At 35.9% G+C, this 15,264-nt stretch overlaps 2 protein-coding genes across 2 annotated transcripts in view; one reads left to right on the top strand and one right to left on the bottom strand.

Annotated features, from left to right (window-relative positions):
* Positions 1-1,430: 1,430 nt before the first annotated feature.
* LOC143751420 (ladderlectin-like) lies at positions 1,431-4,005 on the bottom strand. The gene is made up of 4 exons (XM_077244004.1): positions 3,865-4,005; positions 1,927-2,052; positions 1,644-1,755; positions 1,431-1,522 (listed from the first exon to the last, which is right to left on the bottom strand). The coding sequence occupies exons 1-4, from the start codon at positions 4,003-4,005 to the stop codon at positions 1,431-1,433; spliced, it is 471 nt and encodes a 156-aa protein (XP_077100119.1).
* An 8,085-nt stretch (positions 4,006-12,090) lies between these two features.
* Positions 12,091-15,264, top strand: part of LOC143751415 (zinc-alpha-2-glycoprotein-like) — a 22,533-nt gene continuing 19,359 nt past the window's right edge. The window contains exon 1 of the mRNA XM_077244000.1: positions 12,091-12,313. Coding sequence (XP_077100115.1) covers positions 12,226-12,313 — 88 coding nt within the window. The 5' untranslated portion in view covers positions 12,091-12,225. The remainder of the gene's footprint in view (positions 12,314-15,264) is intronic.

Genomic DNA, 15,264 nt, shown 5'->3' with positions numbered 1-15,264 from the left:
TGCTCTTAGGTATGACCTTTTTCTGCACTCAAAGTTCTTATTCTGCTCTCGCTATAGACTAGATGAAGAACAACTGATACAAATATTCATTTGTCAAAATGCAGTTTACATCAAAATGCAGTTTATTGTCTATAATAGTCCCAAAAGCAGCCATATCTGTCGTTTCATTCCTTCCCTCAGTTCCCTGTTGATGGTGAAGCTCGACGGAAATGGATTCAGGCTATCCAGCGGGATGTATTGATCCTGTGACGATCTTTTCTCCTTGTCATGTCACTATTTACTAAGGCACCAGTTCAAGTTCAACTTTATTAAGATCCCTTGCGGGCAATTCACACAATTTTACAATGTCATCAACAACTGGACCATGACAAGTTTAATTTTTTTCGAAGTAGTGTAGACTCTACACAAAATTGCTTGCTGGGTAGTGTTGGCATGCTGACGCCAATTATTTGTTTCGTGAACGAACATGTTTTTGGACCAAAGAGTCGAATCACTGATTCACTTGCATGTACTAACACGTGTTTGCTCACTGAAATCACCCACATTTCAAAGATAATAAACTGGCGAAATAATTGTGCAAGTGTAAAATTATCTGATGACCATGTACAAATAAAATGAAGTATGTTATTAAAACTAGAATCAAATAAAAATAGGCCTAAACCAAAACCAATTTGCTGCCTTGAAAATGCCATTTTGATGCAGATCGCTTAATTAAAATGATTTTCATCGTTTTAAATTTGTGAGATACCATATAGATCTGGGGATGTCGCTGGAGCCTTTCTGAAATTCACACTGTGCCCCAGTAAAATATTGCTGATAAATCTTTTCTGATATTGGAGATTACTTTTGACCCGAGAATATGTTTTTCTGCTCATGTCCTTTGTGTTTCTCAGCTGTTTAGAATCAGAACTAGCAATGCCAGAATAATGAATTAATCACTATTGATCGAATTAAACATGTTAAGAAAATGGTCTGAAATTGTTCGTAATTCATTCAAACAATCTGATTTGTCTGCAGAACTTTCTCGCACTGAAATGTCGGGATATTTTATATGTTCTGGGATATTCAGAAAACAAAAAGGGCCCTGGATGAGTTCCATATTTGCTTATTATCCAGGAAACAATCATGCAAATGTCTTTGCCAATTGATGAAAAATATATATATGCCAATAATGAAGCATGAGTGCAGTTTAAACCCCGCCCCTGATGACATCATTTAATGCCATTCTAATGGCCATATCCTCAAACCCTTGCGACACAATATACTTATATTTTTACATACATGAATTTGATTGACAACGCACAATTTGATTTTTCAATGCTTTTATTAATTTGAGTAGTGTTAGAAGATATTGAAAAGAGATTAAAGTTTAGAAGAGATTTGATTTAATAACATTTTTGTAATATTTGAAACATGTAGTTCAATCAAAGTCACCGCGGATCAGCAGGACAGTCACACAGGTCCTGAACACAAATATAGGACAATGATGTTGAACAGGCCTGATCGTTCCAGCAACAGTCAGCTGTAAGGTGGAATAATGAAATGAGTTATTCTGAGCATTATAATCAAAATTAAATAGATTGTCCAACTTAAGGTACTTAGTGTACTCCAAATTAATAACTTAAAATAAAAAGTATTCTTACAGGTAAAGTTGATCTCCAAACAGTTCTCGGGACCCTGGTAATTGTTAGGTTCTCCAGTACACCAGTTGGTATACGAAAACACAGATCCATCACTCCACAGCCAGTGTCCATCCTAAAGAGTGAATACAAAGAGTGCACTACTGATGTCAGACTTCAGGAAGAAGCGAATTAAGTTCAGATTTGAAGTCAAAACATCTTTAGAAACTTTGCCTTTATGGTTTAAAGCAGAAATTTTAGTTTCGACAAACAAATAGGTCTCATTAGGACACACAATTGAACTTACTTGTACAGCATCATTAGCACCAATCCAAGTACGTGTGGAAGAAGAAGGCAATAGACTCAGCAGGAAATCATTTTCTGGTTTATTACCCACAGATGCGAGATTCGCACCAAGCCTTTGACAGTTTTTCTAAAGAGAAAGAATTTTTTTTATTGTCAATACAAAAATCATTTTTTTTTAGTATAAAACAAAAGTGACAACATTTGCAAACAAAGTTTCCTCTGATTATTTGCTCAGCACCAGTTTTCTGTACTATTTATTTGCAGAAATGAAAGTTACTATAAAAAATAACATTACCACTTTATAAAATGACTTGTAGGATTTACCTGTTATTATCAAGTAAAATACTTACTATTGGACTTAAATTAGTTTGACATTTAATTGAAGCAAGTAAATTTTACTTCATATTTAATTTCACATATAGAATTAAGTAACATCTACTTCATTAACTTAACAAAATTAACTTTTTCCTAAGTCAATATAACACACATATTAGTGTAGCTATTCTTTATTTATAAACATCCAAATAAATACAATAGATATTGAATATAGCACATTCTTTATCTATATAATAGAAGTAACATGGCACCTGAACACCTCAATACACAATGGGTCTCATTCATGAAACATTCGTAAATATACGAGTAAATATGCGAGTGATTTGCGCGTAAAGAGACCTTCCCGAAAACTCTTCTCCTGATTCACAAATACTTCGTAAAAGTCAGATGTGATAGTGAAGTGTGTGTGTGTTAATGAATTCCAATCAGTCGTAAATGGGATGCGCGTGCACGTTCATTCTCAATTACCATAAATCCCGCCATTAAATCTGACTGACAACTATATATGGGCATCATATTATGACACGAATGAAAAAGAAAAATTTCTCGGACGCAGAAATTGAAGTTTTATTATCAGAAGTTAATTCAAAACGCCACATTTTATTTTCAAGCGTACATAGTGGCGTATCGGGTCCTAAAAAAAAGGAAGCTTGGCAGCATATTACAGATGCGGTCAATGCAGTTTCATCTGTTAATCGAACATTCCCAGAAGTGGGAAGAAAATGGTTCGACATTAAGCTTGAGAGCAAAAAACGAATTAGTTCACTTCGGAAAAATCGTATTAACAGGAGAAGGACCACCATCGCAGATGCTATTACTGGCTCTCATAATAAGAAAAACCATGGAATTACTATACATGATATTTTATCAAATGCTGTGTAAATGTATACCCGATTAAAGTGAATTGAAATGCAGCCTTATTAATGAGCAAAACGTTCGGGTGTTAAGCGCACTATTTACGCGTGGCTGGGAGCAGGTGTAGATTTCTTGCGTACCAACTAACATTCGAAAAATACGAACATTTTCATGAAAACGAAAATTTACTCCAGAACCACTTTACACACGATTTATACAAATTCGTTCTGCTCGTGTTTCATGAATGAGACCCAATGATTTTAACATTCGATAGATCTTTGAGTGATTGTTTTATTTTGAGTAGAAAATTAATCCAGATGTCACAGAATGGCAAGTTACAAAGTCTAACAAAAGCAATGATAAAACGGTGTAAATATAGCTGGAAAACAGTGGGGAAAAAAACAAAAAAATATTCATGCCCCAGTGCATGATGGGAACACAGTATTATAAAAGTAGAGTAGGTTTTACTTAATTTTATATCGTTGACATTTAATTTCTACATGCTTGAATTGAGTTCTAATATATAAATTTACTTTGTTTCTTAAATTCTTGCCTGAACTAACTTTTCCTAGAAATTACATTAGTTTTTTTTACGAGCACTTACTTCACCACAGAATCATTTTTATCAGTTTAAATAAATCATTTGACAATGCACTTAGTGTACACATGTCTTTACATCTGTCTTTTAGATGTAGTTAAAGACACCTAATATAAAGTGTGACCAAATCATCTTGTTGTGACACATTACCTCTGCAGTGATCCAGGTAGCCGGACGAGGAAAGTACCTATAGCATCGCTGTCCAACTTGCCTCCATCTAGCAGGGCATCTTCTGACATTTATGTTGCCGTGATTATGTGCTGAAAACATGGAAAAACCCTTATTAATCATGCAAATACTAATCAATGGAATATTGTACATTTCCAAATTGTTTTTAAATAGCAAGGATTTTTACAAATAAATGTCTTGTTACCTTCTGTATTCCCAATGGAGATGATAATGAAAAGAAGCAGACAACTTTTCAGCATTGCCATGATGAACCTGAAATTAATAAGCAGGAAAAGTTAAATGTCTGCATGCACTCATATGCTGAACACTGCGATTCTCAATGCATAAAGACAAAGCACAAAAATACTTCAGATTGAACATTTAGTCAGAACTCACTTTGGTTTTTAAATTGTTGCCTTCAGAGTTTCAGAGGAAGATTTTGTGAAAAGCCAGAGCCTGTGTAACACCATAACATTATCATATCTATTGAATGAAGATGGGTCATATTTATACACATAATATCAGGCAATAACTGTCACGGAGTCATCAGTAACACCTGCCACACCATCAGCGCCCGATCACCCGACTCCACCCATCCACTCGTTATCAGCTGAGTACTGACTCACCACACCTGCACCCGCTCATCAGCACCACCACATATACACCCACACATCCCTTCACTCAGGGACGTGCACAGGGGGGTTGCTCAGGTCAGGTGCCCGGGCAACTGCCCATATGCCCTTCTCGACTCAAGTTGCCCTTCCGAGAAAAAAAAAAAAATCGTACAATGGCTGCAGAATTTCACATAGGTCTAGATACATTTTTTATTTTATTTTTTTTTTAATTCGCAAAGCCTCATTCACTTCCATTCGTGCGCCGAAAGTAAAAGTCAGTAAGGGAAGGGCAAACTGTTTACGTGGCTGCAGCGCTGCACGCGACCGGTGCGTAAGACCCCACAAATTACTTAAGGCCCCGCCTCCATCTCGTGTCATAGCGTGTCAATTAATGTGTACAACATCCATGACAAAGGGGCCAAGATGGCGTCGTGGTTGGTGGAAGTGTAAAGTTGAGCTCTGGCGGTTGCGGTAGAAATGTGATCGATCAATCATTTTTATTCTCCATTTATAGTTTGTGGTCTTCTATTTGAACTTTTTTTGTGTGTTGGCATTCGTTAAATGGGCAGAAGGAGACGAATTCTTCCGAAAGCTATGGATGTCGAGGTTGGCGCCGAAGTTGAGCTAATCTCTGATGCAGCTTGCCTGAGTAATAGGTTCGCTGTGCTCTCTGATCCTCCTGTGTCGGGTGATACTAAACAGGATTTATGTTTGGCAGCACCCTTTCCAGCGTCTCCTGCAAAAAGTCCTCCTTCTAAAAAATTGAAAAAGAAGTCGGAAACAAGCGGGGATTTCATTGACATTTTGAATGCTATTCAAGCTTTGTCTGCGAAACAAGACGCTACCATTCAAGCATTGTCTGCAAAACAAGATGCTACTTTCCAAAAGCTAATCTCCATTGAGAACTCGACTGATGCTACGTCGAAAGCCGTTGACAACTTGTCTGTGGTAGTGCAGAAGCTTGCCTCTGATGTTAATGAGCACTCGGAGAAGTTGTGTAAAGTGGCCAGAGATATTACAGAGCTTCAATCTTCAGACAAGGATGCCCAATCACGGATTGAGCAGCTTGAGCGATATAGTCGGCGTTGGTGTTTAAAGTTGCACGGGGTTCCTGAAACCAAGAGTGAGGATATACGGTCGGTTGTTAAGAGCATTATCGAACACGTGGCACCTGACATCGCTGGTAAGCTTAACGACGCTCTTGACGCGATGCACCGAGTCGGGAGACGGGATCAGGATGACGCTCATCGAAACATCATCATACGATTTTCTACACGGTCATTCCGAGACCTCGTCTGGAAAGCGGCGAAGGATAACCCATTCCTGAGGGAGTCTCGTCTGCGCATTTCGGAAGCTCTGATTCCTGCAGATGCTGCTGCGAGAGCAAAGTTATGGCCGCTTGTTAAAAAAGCAAGAGAGGAGGGTAAGAAGGCATCCTTTTCGGGGCCCTTTGCGTTCATTGATGGTCGGAAAATTGTGGCCTAACATTCTTCTGAGAAAAGGAGGGGAGAAAAAGGAAGGAAAAATGGAGAGGGAGAAGAGAAAAGAAAAGGGAAATTTAATTTGATTATTATTATTACTTTTTTTTCTTTCTTTTTTTCTTTTTTTTTCTTTGTGTGTGTAATCAGATCTTCTGAGTCGAACTACTTTTATTATTATTATTCATAAAAACTATTTTTTTATGTGTCTCTTTCGCAATACTGCACCTTGAATGTTCTTTTGGTGCCATATAGAAGACATTTCTGATCGATCACCACCTACCCTGTTCAAGGGAAAGAAGTCAACTTCTTTAGCCAAAGTAAGTTAGGTTCTTGTGTTTACCAGTTGTTTAGCTGGTTTTGTTGCACTGCATTTGTTTTAATCTGTGTTCATGCATTCTTTTGAGTTTTCTTCTTTTAATTTAGTCTCTCTTAATGTTAGAGGTTTAAGAGATCATTCGAAAAGGAAAGCGTTATTTCTGTTTTGTAAACGCTGTAATGCCGATTTTATTTTTGTTCAAGAAAGTCATTCTTGTGAATCAGACAACAATTTTTGGAAAAATCAGTGGGGTAATTCAATCTTTATGAGTCACGGATCCAATCGTTCTGCTGGTACTCTAATTTTGATGCATAAATTTAGGGGAGACATTTTAGAAACTTTTTCATCCGATGAGGGTAGATGGATCATTTTGGTATGCAAGATCGAAAATGTGGTATTTATTTTATGTAATGTCTATGGGCACAATTCCCGAAATGCTAATGCATCCATGTTTAAAGAATTGGGAGCTAAGCTTACAAGTATACAAAATCGTTTTATTAATGCTTATTTTATTATAGCCGGAGATTTTAATGAAACCCCTGACGACACGCAAGATAGATTTCCTATAAGAACTAGGCCTACTTCTAATTCACCTGATAATATTATTTTATGGTTGTGTGAAAATCTTTCAGTGGCGGATGCTTGGCGTTTCTTTAACGATGGCTGTAGAGGCTTTACTTGGTCCAACAAAGCTGGATCGCTTAAAGCTAGAATTGATCTTTTTCTAATTTCTCACGCTATTTTGAAAGATGTACATTCTGTTAATCATCAATTTGCCCCGTTTACTGACCACATGTTAATTTCTTTGAATCTTGCTCAAGGCAGTAAGTTAAACAGAACAAGGGGTTTCTGGAAATTTAACTGTTGTCTTTTGGAAGATGACAAATTTAATGAAAGTGTAATTCAGCTAGCTAACGCTATGTTTAGTAATAATGAAAGCGACCCTGGCTCTAGCTGGGAGTTTTTTAAATTTAGGGTTAGAGCCATTGCTGTTAATAGAAGTAAGCAAATTAAAAGAGAAAAAAACATTAAAGAATTAGAACTGATTCAAAGATTAAGTGTGTTAATGCAGAAGGAAAAGCCCAGTGAAGAGGATGAGGTAGAATTGAGCACATGTCAGTTGCAAATTGAAGATATGTACACAGAGATTGTTAAAGGTGCTTTTATACTCTCTAGAGCAAAATGGATCGAGAAGGGTGAAAAAAACACTAATTACTTTTTTGCTCTTGAAAAAAGAAATCGTAAAAAGACATCCCTCTCTGCCTTAAACATTGATAGTGTTGTATGTACAGATCCAGGATTGATTTCAACCTTTGTATATTCCTTTTATAAAAAATTGTATACTTCTCAGTTTTCTTACCTGAAATCGGACGACTTCCTTTTGAGTATTCATAAGATTTCGGGTATTAAGGAAGATTTTAAGCAACTTTGTGATTCTGATATTTCTATTGTTGAAATGGAGGATGCACTGAAATCTATGAAGAGGGGGAAATCTCCAGGTACTGATGGCTTGTCTGTTGAATTTTATTTACATTTCTGGGACATTTTAAAGCATCCTCTACATAGTTTGTTTAAAGACTGTATTAAAAAAGGAGAGATGACTCCCTCAATGAAGCAGGGTCTTATTTCCTTGATCCCCAAAACGGATAAGGACCCACTTTTAATTGAAAACTGGAGACCTATATCACTGTTAAATGTTGATTATAAATTACTTGCTTTAATTTTGGCAGTTCGCTTAAAATCTGGCCTTAATAGTATAATTGGCGAAACACAAAATGGATTTATGAAAAATGGGCATATTAGCTCCAACATAAGATTAGTTCTTGATCTTATTGATTATTCAGAGAATATTGATTCCGAAGCTATTATAATGTTTTTAGATTTTTATAAAGCATTTGACTCTTTAGAGCACCAATTTTTGCTTAAATCTCTTAGCCTTTTTGGTTTTGGAAGTAACTTTACCAACATGGTGAGCATGCTTTATAATGACATTAACTCTTCAGTGCTGGTTGGCTTTCAAACTACTAAACGTTTTAATTGCGATAGAGGAGTGCGCCAAGGTTGCCCCATTTCTCCATTTCTCTTTCTGTTAGCTGTTGAACTGTTATCAATTGTAATTTTACAAAATTTAGAAGGTATTTCTTTATTTGGTAAAGAATTTAAAATATCTCAATTGGCTGATGATACAACCATATTTCTTAAAGATCAAAGTCAAATTCCCTTGTGTATCAATATTATTCATTCTTTTTCTGCTGCCTCAGGCTTATATTTAAATGTTTCAAAGTGTGAATTATTCTGTCTTTACGACACTCAACAACCATTGATGCATGATATTCCGGTAAAAGATTTTGTCAAGTACCTGGGGATTTTCCTAACTAAAGATAGATTGCTCCGCCAACAACTTAATTTCTCACATAAAATCCAGAAAACTAGAACCCTATTTAATTGTTGGCTGCAACGAGATCTGTCAATCCATGGGAGAGTACTTATTTCTAAAGCAGAGGGTTTGTCTCGTTGTGTTTACCCTTCTTTATCTTTATTTGTTAGTGACAAAATCTGTGATGATATTGACAAAATCTTATTGAATTTTATTTGGAAGAACAGACTTCACAAAGTTAGGAAATCTGTTTTGTCTAATAGACGTTCTGAGGGTGGACTGGAAGTTTTAAATTTTAAAGAATTAGTCAGCTCTTTTAGAATTAGTTGGTTGAAAAAATGTCTTTGCAGTAATGGCTCGATTTGGTACTATATCCCCAATGCCATATTTCGTAGATCAGGTGGTCTAGAATTTCTGTTGAAATGTAATTTCGCCCCTTCTAAATTACCCGTTTCTCTCTCCAAATTTCACCAACAGGCTTTACTTGCTTGGAAATTGTGTTATGTGCACAACTTTTCTCCCCATAAGGAAATTCTGTGGAATAATTTGAACATTTTAATCCGAAACAAATCATTTTTTATTGATAAGTGGTATGATAGAGGTATTGTTTTTGTTTTGGATTTATTTAAAAATGATGGCAGTATACTGGAATATGAAGAATTTATGACTTTGTATAATTTTCCTCTCCCTGCTAGAACTTTCAACTCTGTCATCAAAGCTTTGTCTCCGAGTTATGTGTATTTATTTAAAACACACCTTTTCTTTAATGAGAGAAAAACAATTATGCCCAAGCTTTTATTGGATGGAGTTAGTTTTATTGATAAAAAATGTAATGGTAAACTTATAAAACTATTGTTACATTACAAAGTTTACACATCCCCTCGATGTAAATTTTTCTGGAATAATTTGTTTGACAGTATTCAATGGAAAAGGGCGTGGTTACTCCCAGAGAAATATTGTATGTCTAATAAAATTAGAGAGGTTCACTTTAAGATTCTTCATAATGTTTACCCAACCAACTCACAAATTGCCTCTTTTGTTGATATCTCTGACCTGTGTGTATTTTGTAAGGTTGAGAAAGAAACTTTGCTTCATTTATTCTACCACTGCAGTGTGATTAAACCTCTTTGGGAGCGCTTGGGTTGTTATCTTTCTTATTTTATCAAATGTGATTTAAACTTTTCATTGAAAGATATATTTTTTTATTTTTCTGGGAGTGACTATGCCATTGATAATGTTGTTAATTTCTTTGTGTTGCATTGTAAATTTTTTATTCACAAAACAAATTTCTCAAGACTTTGCCTAGATTTGATGTATTTGTTGCTGAGATTTCCATTATAGTTAAATCTCTTAATCTCATTGATAACAGCAAGAACAATACGTTTCTTAAGAACTATGTACGTTTTTTTCTTACTTGTTGATGAACCTCTTTTTTTGTTTGTTTTATTTGTTTCTTTCTTAATAAATTTTTTTTTTTTTTTTTTTTTTGTTAATGTAATGCAGTGCTTTGTATCGTCTTTGTAAAAGGAATTTAAATATAATAAAAAAATAAAAAAAAAATTTATTAAGAAAGAAACAAAATGAAGCGAAACTATCCTTCTGGTCACGAAAAGAGGAAGAAGAAAAAACACATGAGACTGAATTGCGGGAACAACAATCAGGTAAACTTGTGTTCTCTCCTCTCTAAGTTTGATGTCAGCAAAGTTTGATGTTTTTCGGTCTTGCTAACCTAGCTGGGCAGGCAGTGCATCTCTTGCATCACTTTGTGCCTGACAAAAGTGAGAGTAAAATAAAAAAAATTATTACGTTTGTTTTTGATAAACGACAAAGTGCAACGGTGTTTGTTTACTGCAGCTCGGAAAACATAACCGCGTCGCGTGTGTTATCGTGCGTTCATATGCGCGTGCACGAAATGAAACTCGCGTTTTTCAAGCAGAAATATGTGGAGACCAGACATACTGTACAATACATGCACGTGAATGATGGCACTCCCAATCAAAGTCACATTTATAAAACAAGAAACTGATTATCTAGTCTCAGTGTAGTTAAAAACTCTAAACTACTGCACTAATTATGCAAGATAGAAAGCAATGTATTGACAATTTGACATTGATTGACTATTGATTTATAGGCTATATTGAATTTAAAATGTTGATTAGCTGGACATACTGGTCAATATGGATGCACATCCCTCGGTAAATAATAACCATAAATCAAGAATTGCTTCAACATGCATAATAATAAATAAAAAAAATCATACTGATGCCGAAAATACCCAGGCTGTAGAGAGAACCAAAGTTAATCCCAAAAGCCAAAGCTCAGGGTTATAATTTATTATTTTCTTCTTATTTATGTTTACGTTAATATTCACTTGTTATGTTAACATTCTATAGAAAATACTCTAGTCAATAAATATTGTTTGTTTGAACCTCATTCTGTTCTATATTGTTGTACTTATTCTTTGACTGTTTTGTTTCAAGGAGGGAGGATTGTATTGGGAGCACTGAAGTGTCAGGTGTGATTGTGTGGCAATGGCAAATGGTTTACATAGCTCACGGCGTCACAGGTCAGGTAGAGGGCCCCTTTTGCTTAGGGCCCCAGGGGGAGTTCAGGATCGGCCCTGGGTTTAGCAGTCGATTCTGTTGCCTACCGGAATTCCTGTTCCCTTTACGCAATCATACCTCAAATCATGCGTAGTTGCCCGTAGCCTACCATCAGAACTGAATGTAGGGGAAGCCCTTTTTTCAGGTCAGAGCAACTGCCCCTCATAATTCCTGTGCACGTCCCTGTAGTGCAATATAGTAACAGAGGATTGTATTCATAGTTATTGTATAAGCTAATCGAATCAATTTCGGTAACTAAACACAGATATATGTTCGTTTAATATTTCCTCCATAAAGAAATATATATTTGTGTTTGGTCAGTTGAGTTTGATGGCCATCAGAATCAGAGAGAGAGAGAGAGTCAGCCAATAATAAGACAGATCTCCGAGTCAGCTGTGCTTTTACATAGACATAATAAACACATGCGGTGTAAAATAGAAGTTTAAGCAATAATCAAATCTGCTCTAAACAGGAAGTGGCAAGAGAAATGGGACAAGGAGACAAAAGGTAGACATCTATATAATATTCAAAATAAAGTTGGGATTGAGAGAAATAATGGAAGCAGGAAAGAAGGTTCCATGATATCTTGGTTTCGATTAGGGCACACATCCCATAATTACACATTAGTTTCTCATAGGAAAAGAAAATCTGAAAATCCTGTGCAATATGGCTTGCCAGAAACAGTTGAGCATGTGTTGATTTGCACAGAATATAACAGAAATAATCTGCGTGTCCACACCTGCAGCATTCCATAGTAAAAAATAATTGTAAAAAGCCATTCCTCGGTCTCCTCCTCCATTCCTCGGTCTCCTCCAGCATGCCTCAGCTGGTAACGGTTCATCTCAGTTGTCGGCTGTAAGCTGTCGTGACTATTTTTTTCTGAACTACTTTTCACCTAACCAGTAAGACACCAGTGGTAACAAGTCCGCGGTCTGATGTGTAACTGGAAAAAATGGCTCACATGTTCTCGTTTAAAACTTTTTTCATACAAGTAGAAATTGTTTGGCTCATTTCTCACCCTCTGAGAGATGCGCATCAAGGTAAGAACAAAATTAATTTCTTCTACTTCTGATCGGCAACATAGATACACACAGTGCCTACAAATATCGAAACTTACATCTAGGATATAGTATTTAAAATTTTGCGGATATTTTATGAAAAGGTAGCAAAACTCGAGAGCATGTATGGGAATTTGAGAACTTGTACAATATTTGTACTTGTACACTAAAATTTACACACAGCTCCGATAATCTTAAAGTGAATGTTGAGAACCCTTTGTCACTTAAACAAACTTTAAACCCAAATGTCGAAAAGTGTACTCGAATCAATGAACAGCATATGAAGCTCCATTCTTACAGATCATTAACTAAAAAAAGTTATTTTAGTGTTTACCCTTTAATGCATTATCTCCTAGTTCTCCCTTATTGTAAAATCTCTTAAACTCATTGATAACAATAAGAACAAGTTTCTTAAGAATTATGATCCTATTTTTCTTTCTGGTTGAGGTGTCATTGTTATTCCTCTGTATTTTTTTCTCTTTCTCTTTACTTTTCATTTTATGTTAATGTATTCAATGCAGTGCTGTTTATTTTTTTTGCAATAAAAAAAATTCTTGGCCGGACATCTACACCTACCCGATATAGAAACTGAGCGTAAAGAGAAACTGAGCCGTATAAACCGGGCGGTTGGCGCAGTGTCTACAGTCAGAAGGGAAAGTATTCAACTCTTTTTCACACGCTCCAGGCGCGTTCACAGTTCACACTACAAGTGACTTTGTCGCTACATGTCGCCAGTGGCTGGCCGTGGAGTCGCTTCTGGGCATTCCCACTACTGGTTGCCTTGTAATGTTTGTGAGTGACATTCACGCATGTTACTTTGTATTTTTGTTTACAAATTAGACGCTTTGCAGTTGTTGTATGTTAAATATTTAGTTTGGATGTGCTCATTGTGAATATAGCCTACTGGCTAGGTTTACAAAAGTTTATAAAATTGGCAGGATAAATTTACTTGGAGCGTTTGGAAACAATTCTTGCCTATTTCCAAATGTAATCGCCTGCATCTCTGATGATTATATTGTCTTGTGTTGAAAAAAAAAAACATAAACACACTCGCAACAAACACTCCCCAAAGCGGAGGCCTATAGTTCCACTGAACGGAGTTTTGCCGCCAATCATGCGCTACACTTCACTCCTGTTGTTTGTTTTTTGTTTGTTTGTTTGTTTGTTTGAGAAATAGACAAATTTACATACAAAATAGGCATTGTACAAAAAATATTATCAATTTAAAATTCTCAAAAAGCAACAAATTATAATAGGAAATTATAATAGGTAACAGCAATGAAGTCTCAAATCAAATATACAATTATGAAGTTAAGGAAAATAAATAAATTAAAATAATGTAAAAAGAATTGTGGGAAAAAACAACATTTATAGCAAAGTAGGTTACTGCAAGGGGTAGCAAGGAGCTATAATGGTACATTGCTCATTATAGCTACTGTATAGTCTTTTTCATTTGAAAGGGTGAGTAGCAGCAAAAGCTTTGAGTTCATTAATAAAATGAGGTAAGGATGGAGGGGTTTGCATTTTTTGCATTTATGAATGAAGTATTTAGCAAATTCAAAAAGCTTAGTAAACAGATCTAAAGCCCCTTTCACAAAGCGACATGATCCCATTCATTCAATGGAGGGCTGGATACATCACATGGATATAATAAAATGATGTATGGAAAACAAACTGTCGACAGTCTTGAGTTTGATTCATGCATTGATAGTTCGTGTCTTGTCAAGTCACCTTTATTTATATTGCACTTTTTACAATACAGATTGTTTCAAAGCAGCTTTACAGAGATAACAGGAAAATGTTGTAATATTGTTAAATATAAAATGAAATGTCTTGTAATTGTATGTTGCAAGTTTAGCACTGCTGCAGTTCATTTTACAGTTTCCCCTGCATTATGTTGATTATTACGGGCAAGAAAATTGATTATTTATCAAATTCGAACAGTGATTTAGTAACTGTTGACAGTAGCCTATGAGTGAGTTTAATTTGTTGATTGATGTTAATAATGATTTAGCACTGCTGTGGTTAATATAACACTCTCCAACAGCAAAATATTACTTTTAAATCTTTTAAGCCCAATTCCTAGTCAAATTAGAATTATTTCTTAGTTTTATTTCACTTGTAATGGTACTTTCTATAGATATGGCCAGACCTGCAGTCTACCAATAACATTAGAGCGACAGCACTAGGAACGCCCACAGGGAACAAACAGCACAGATTTTGTTTGGGAGAAAAACGCCTCAGTGTGGGAAACGCCCAAAAAGTTTCCAGGCAGTAGTGATGTTACATATGATAATATTGAAACATCACAGCGGCTGTCGAGTGCGCCGCGGAATTTCTCTTGAAGCTAAACGTGCCGTAGCGTGTAATGTTTGGCTCGTTTTGAGATGTGCCCCTCCAGACCTCGACTGACATGTAAGCGAGGGATGAGGGGAGGAGTGAATAAAGTTCAAGCAAGACAGTTTTCTCTTCTCATAGTGGATCAGAAAACCTGCGAGATTAAAGACTGATATCACGGGATTCACTCTCATGGCCAAATTTGCTCATTGGCCCCTGTCCATCATCATGGCCTCCTAATCATCCCCATTTACTGATTGGCTTCATCACTCTTGCCTTGTCCAAATACCCACACTTGCTGTCTTTGCACTTGACCACTTGTCTACTTGCATGACGTATTTCCTCTATTTGGCCCAAGTGTTCAAGCAGGTGTAAAGACTGCAAATGTGTGTTGAACTTTTGATTACTCGATGGGACACACTTATAGTCTTGCAAAAAATGCAGTTGTTTACAGAGCTTTTATTTATTATATTTTCAATACTTTGCATTTTAAAGTAAACTTCTACATGTCTTTTCAGTAGTCGCTATGTAACTAACAGAAGACACAAATTTAAAATAGTGCTGCTTGTAATTAAGTGATAAAAAACAGTCGCAAA

The sequence above is a fragment of the Siphateles boraxobius genome, unplaced genomic scaffold, assembly GCF_051911475.1.
Source record: "Siphateles boraxobius isolate OS27281-9 unplaced genomic scaffold, OSU_SipBor_1 256, whole genome shotgun sequence".
Taxonomy (NCBI): Eukaryota; Metazoa; Chordata; class Actinopteri; order Cypriniformes; family Leuciscidae; genus Siphateles; species Siphateles boraxobius.
This window is presented reverse-complemented; position numbering and strand designations above follow the sequence as displayed.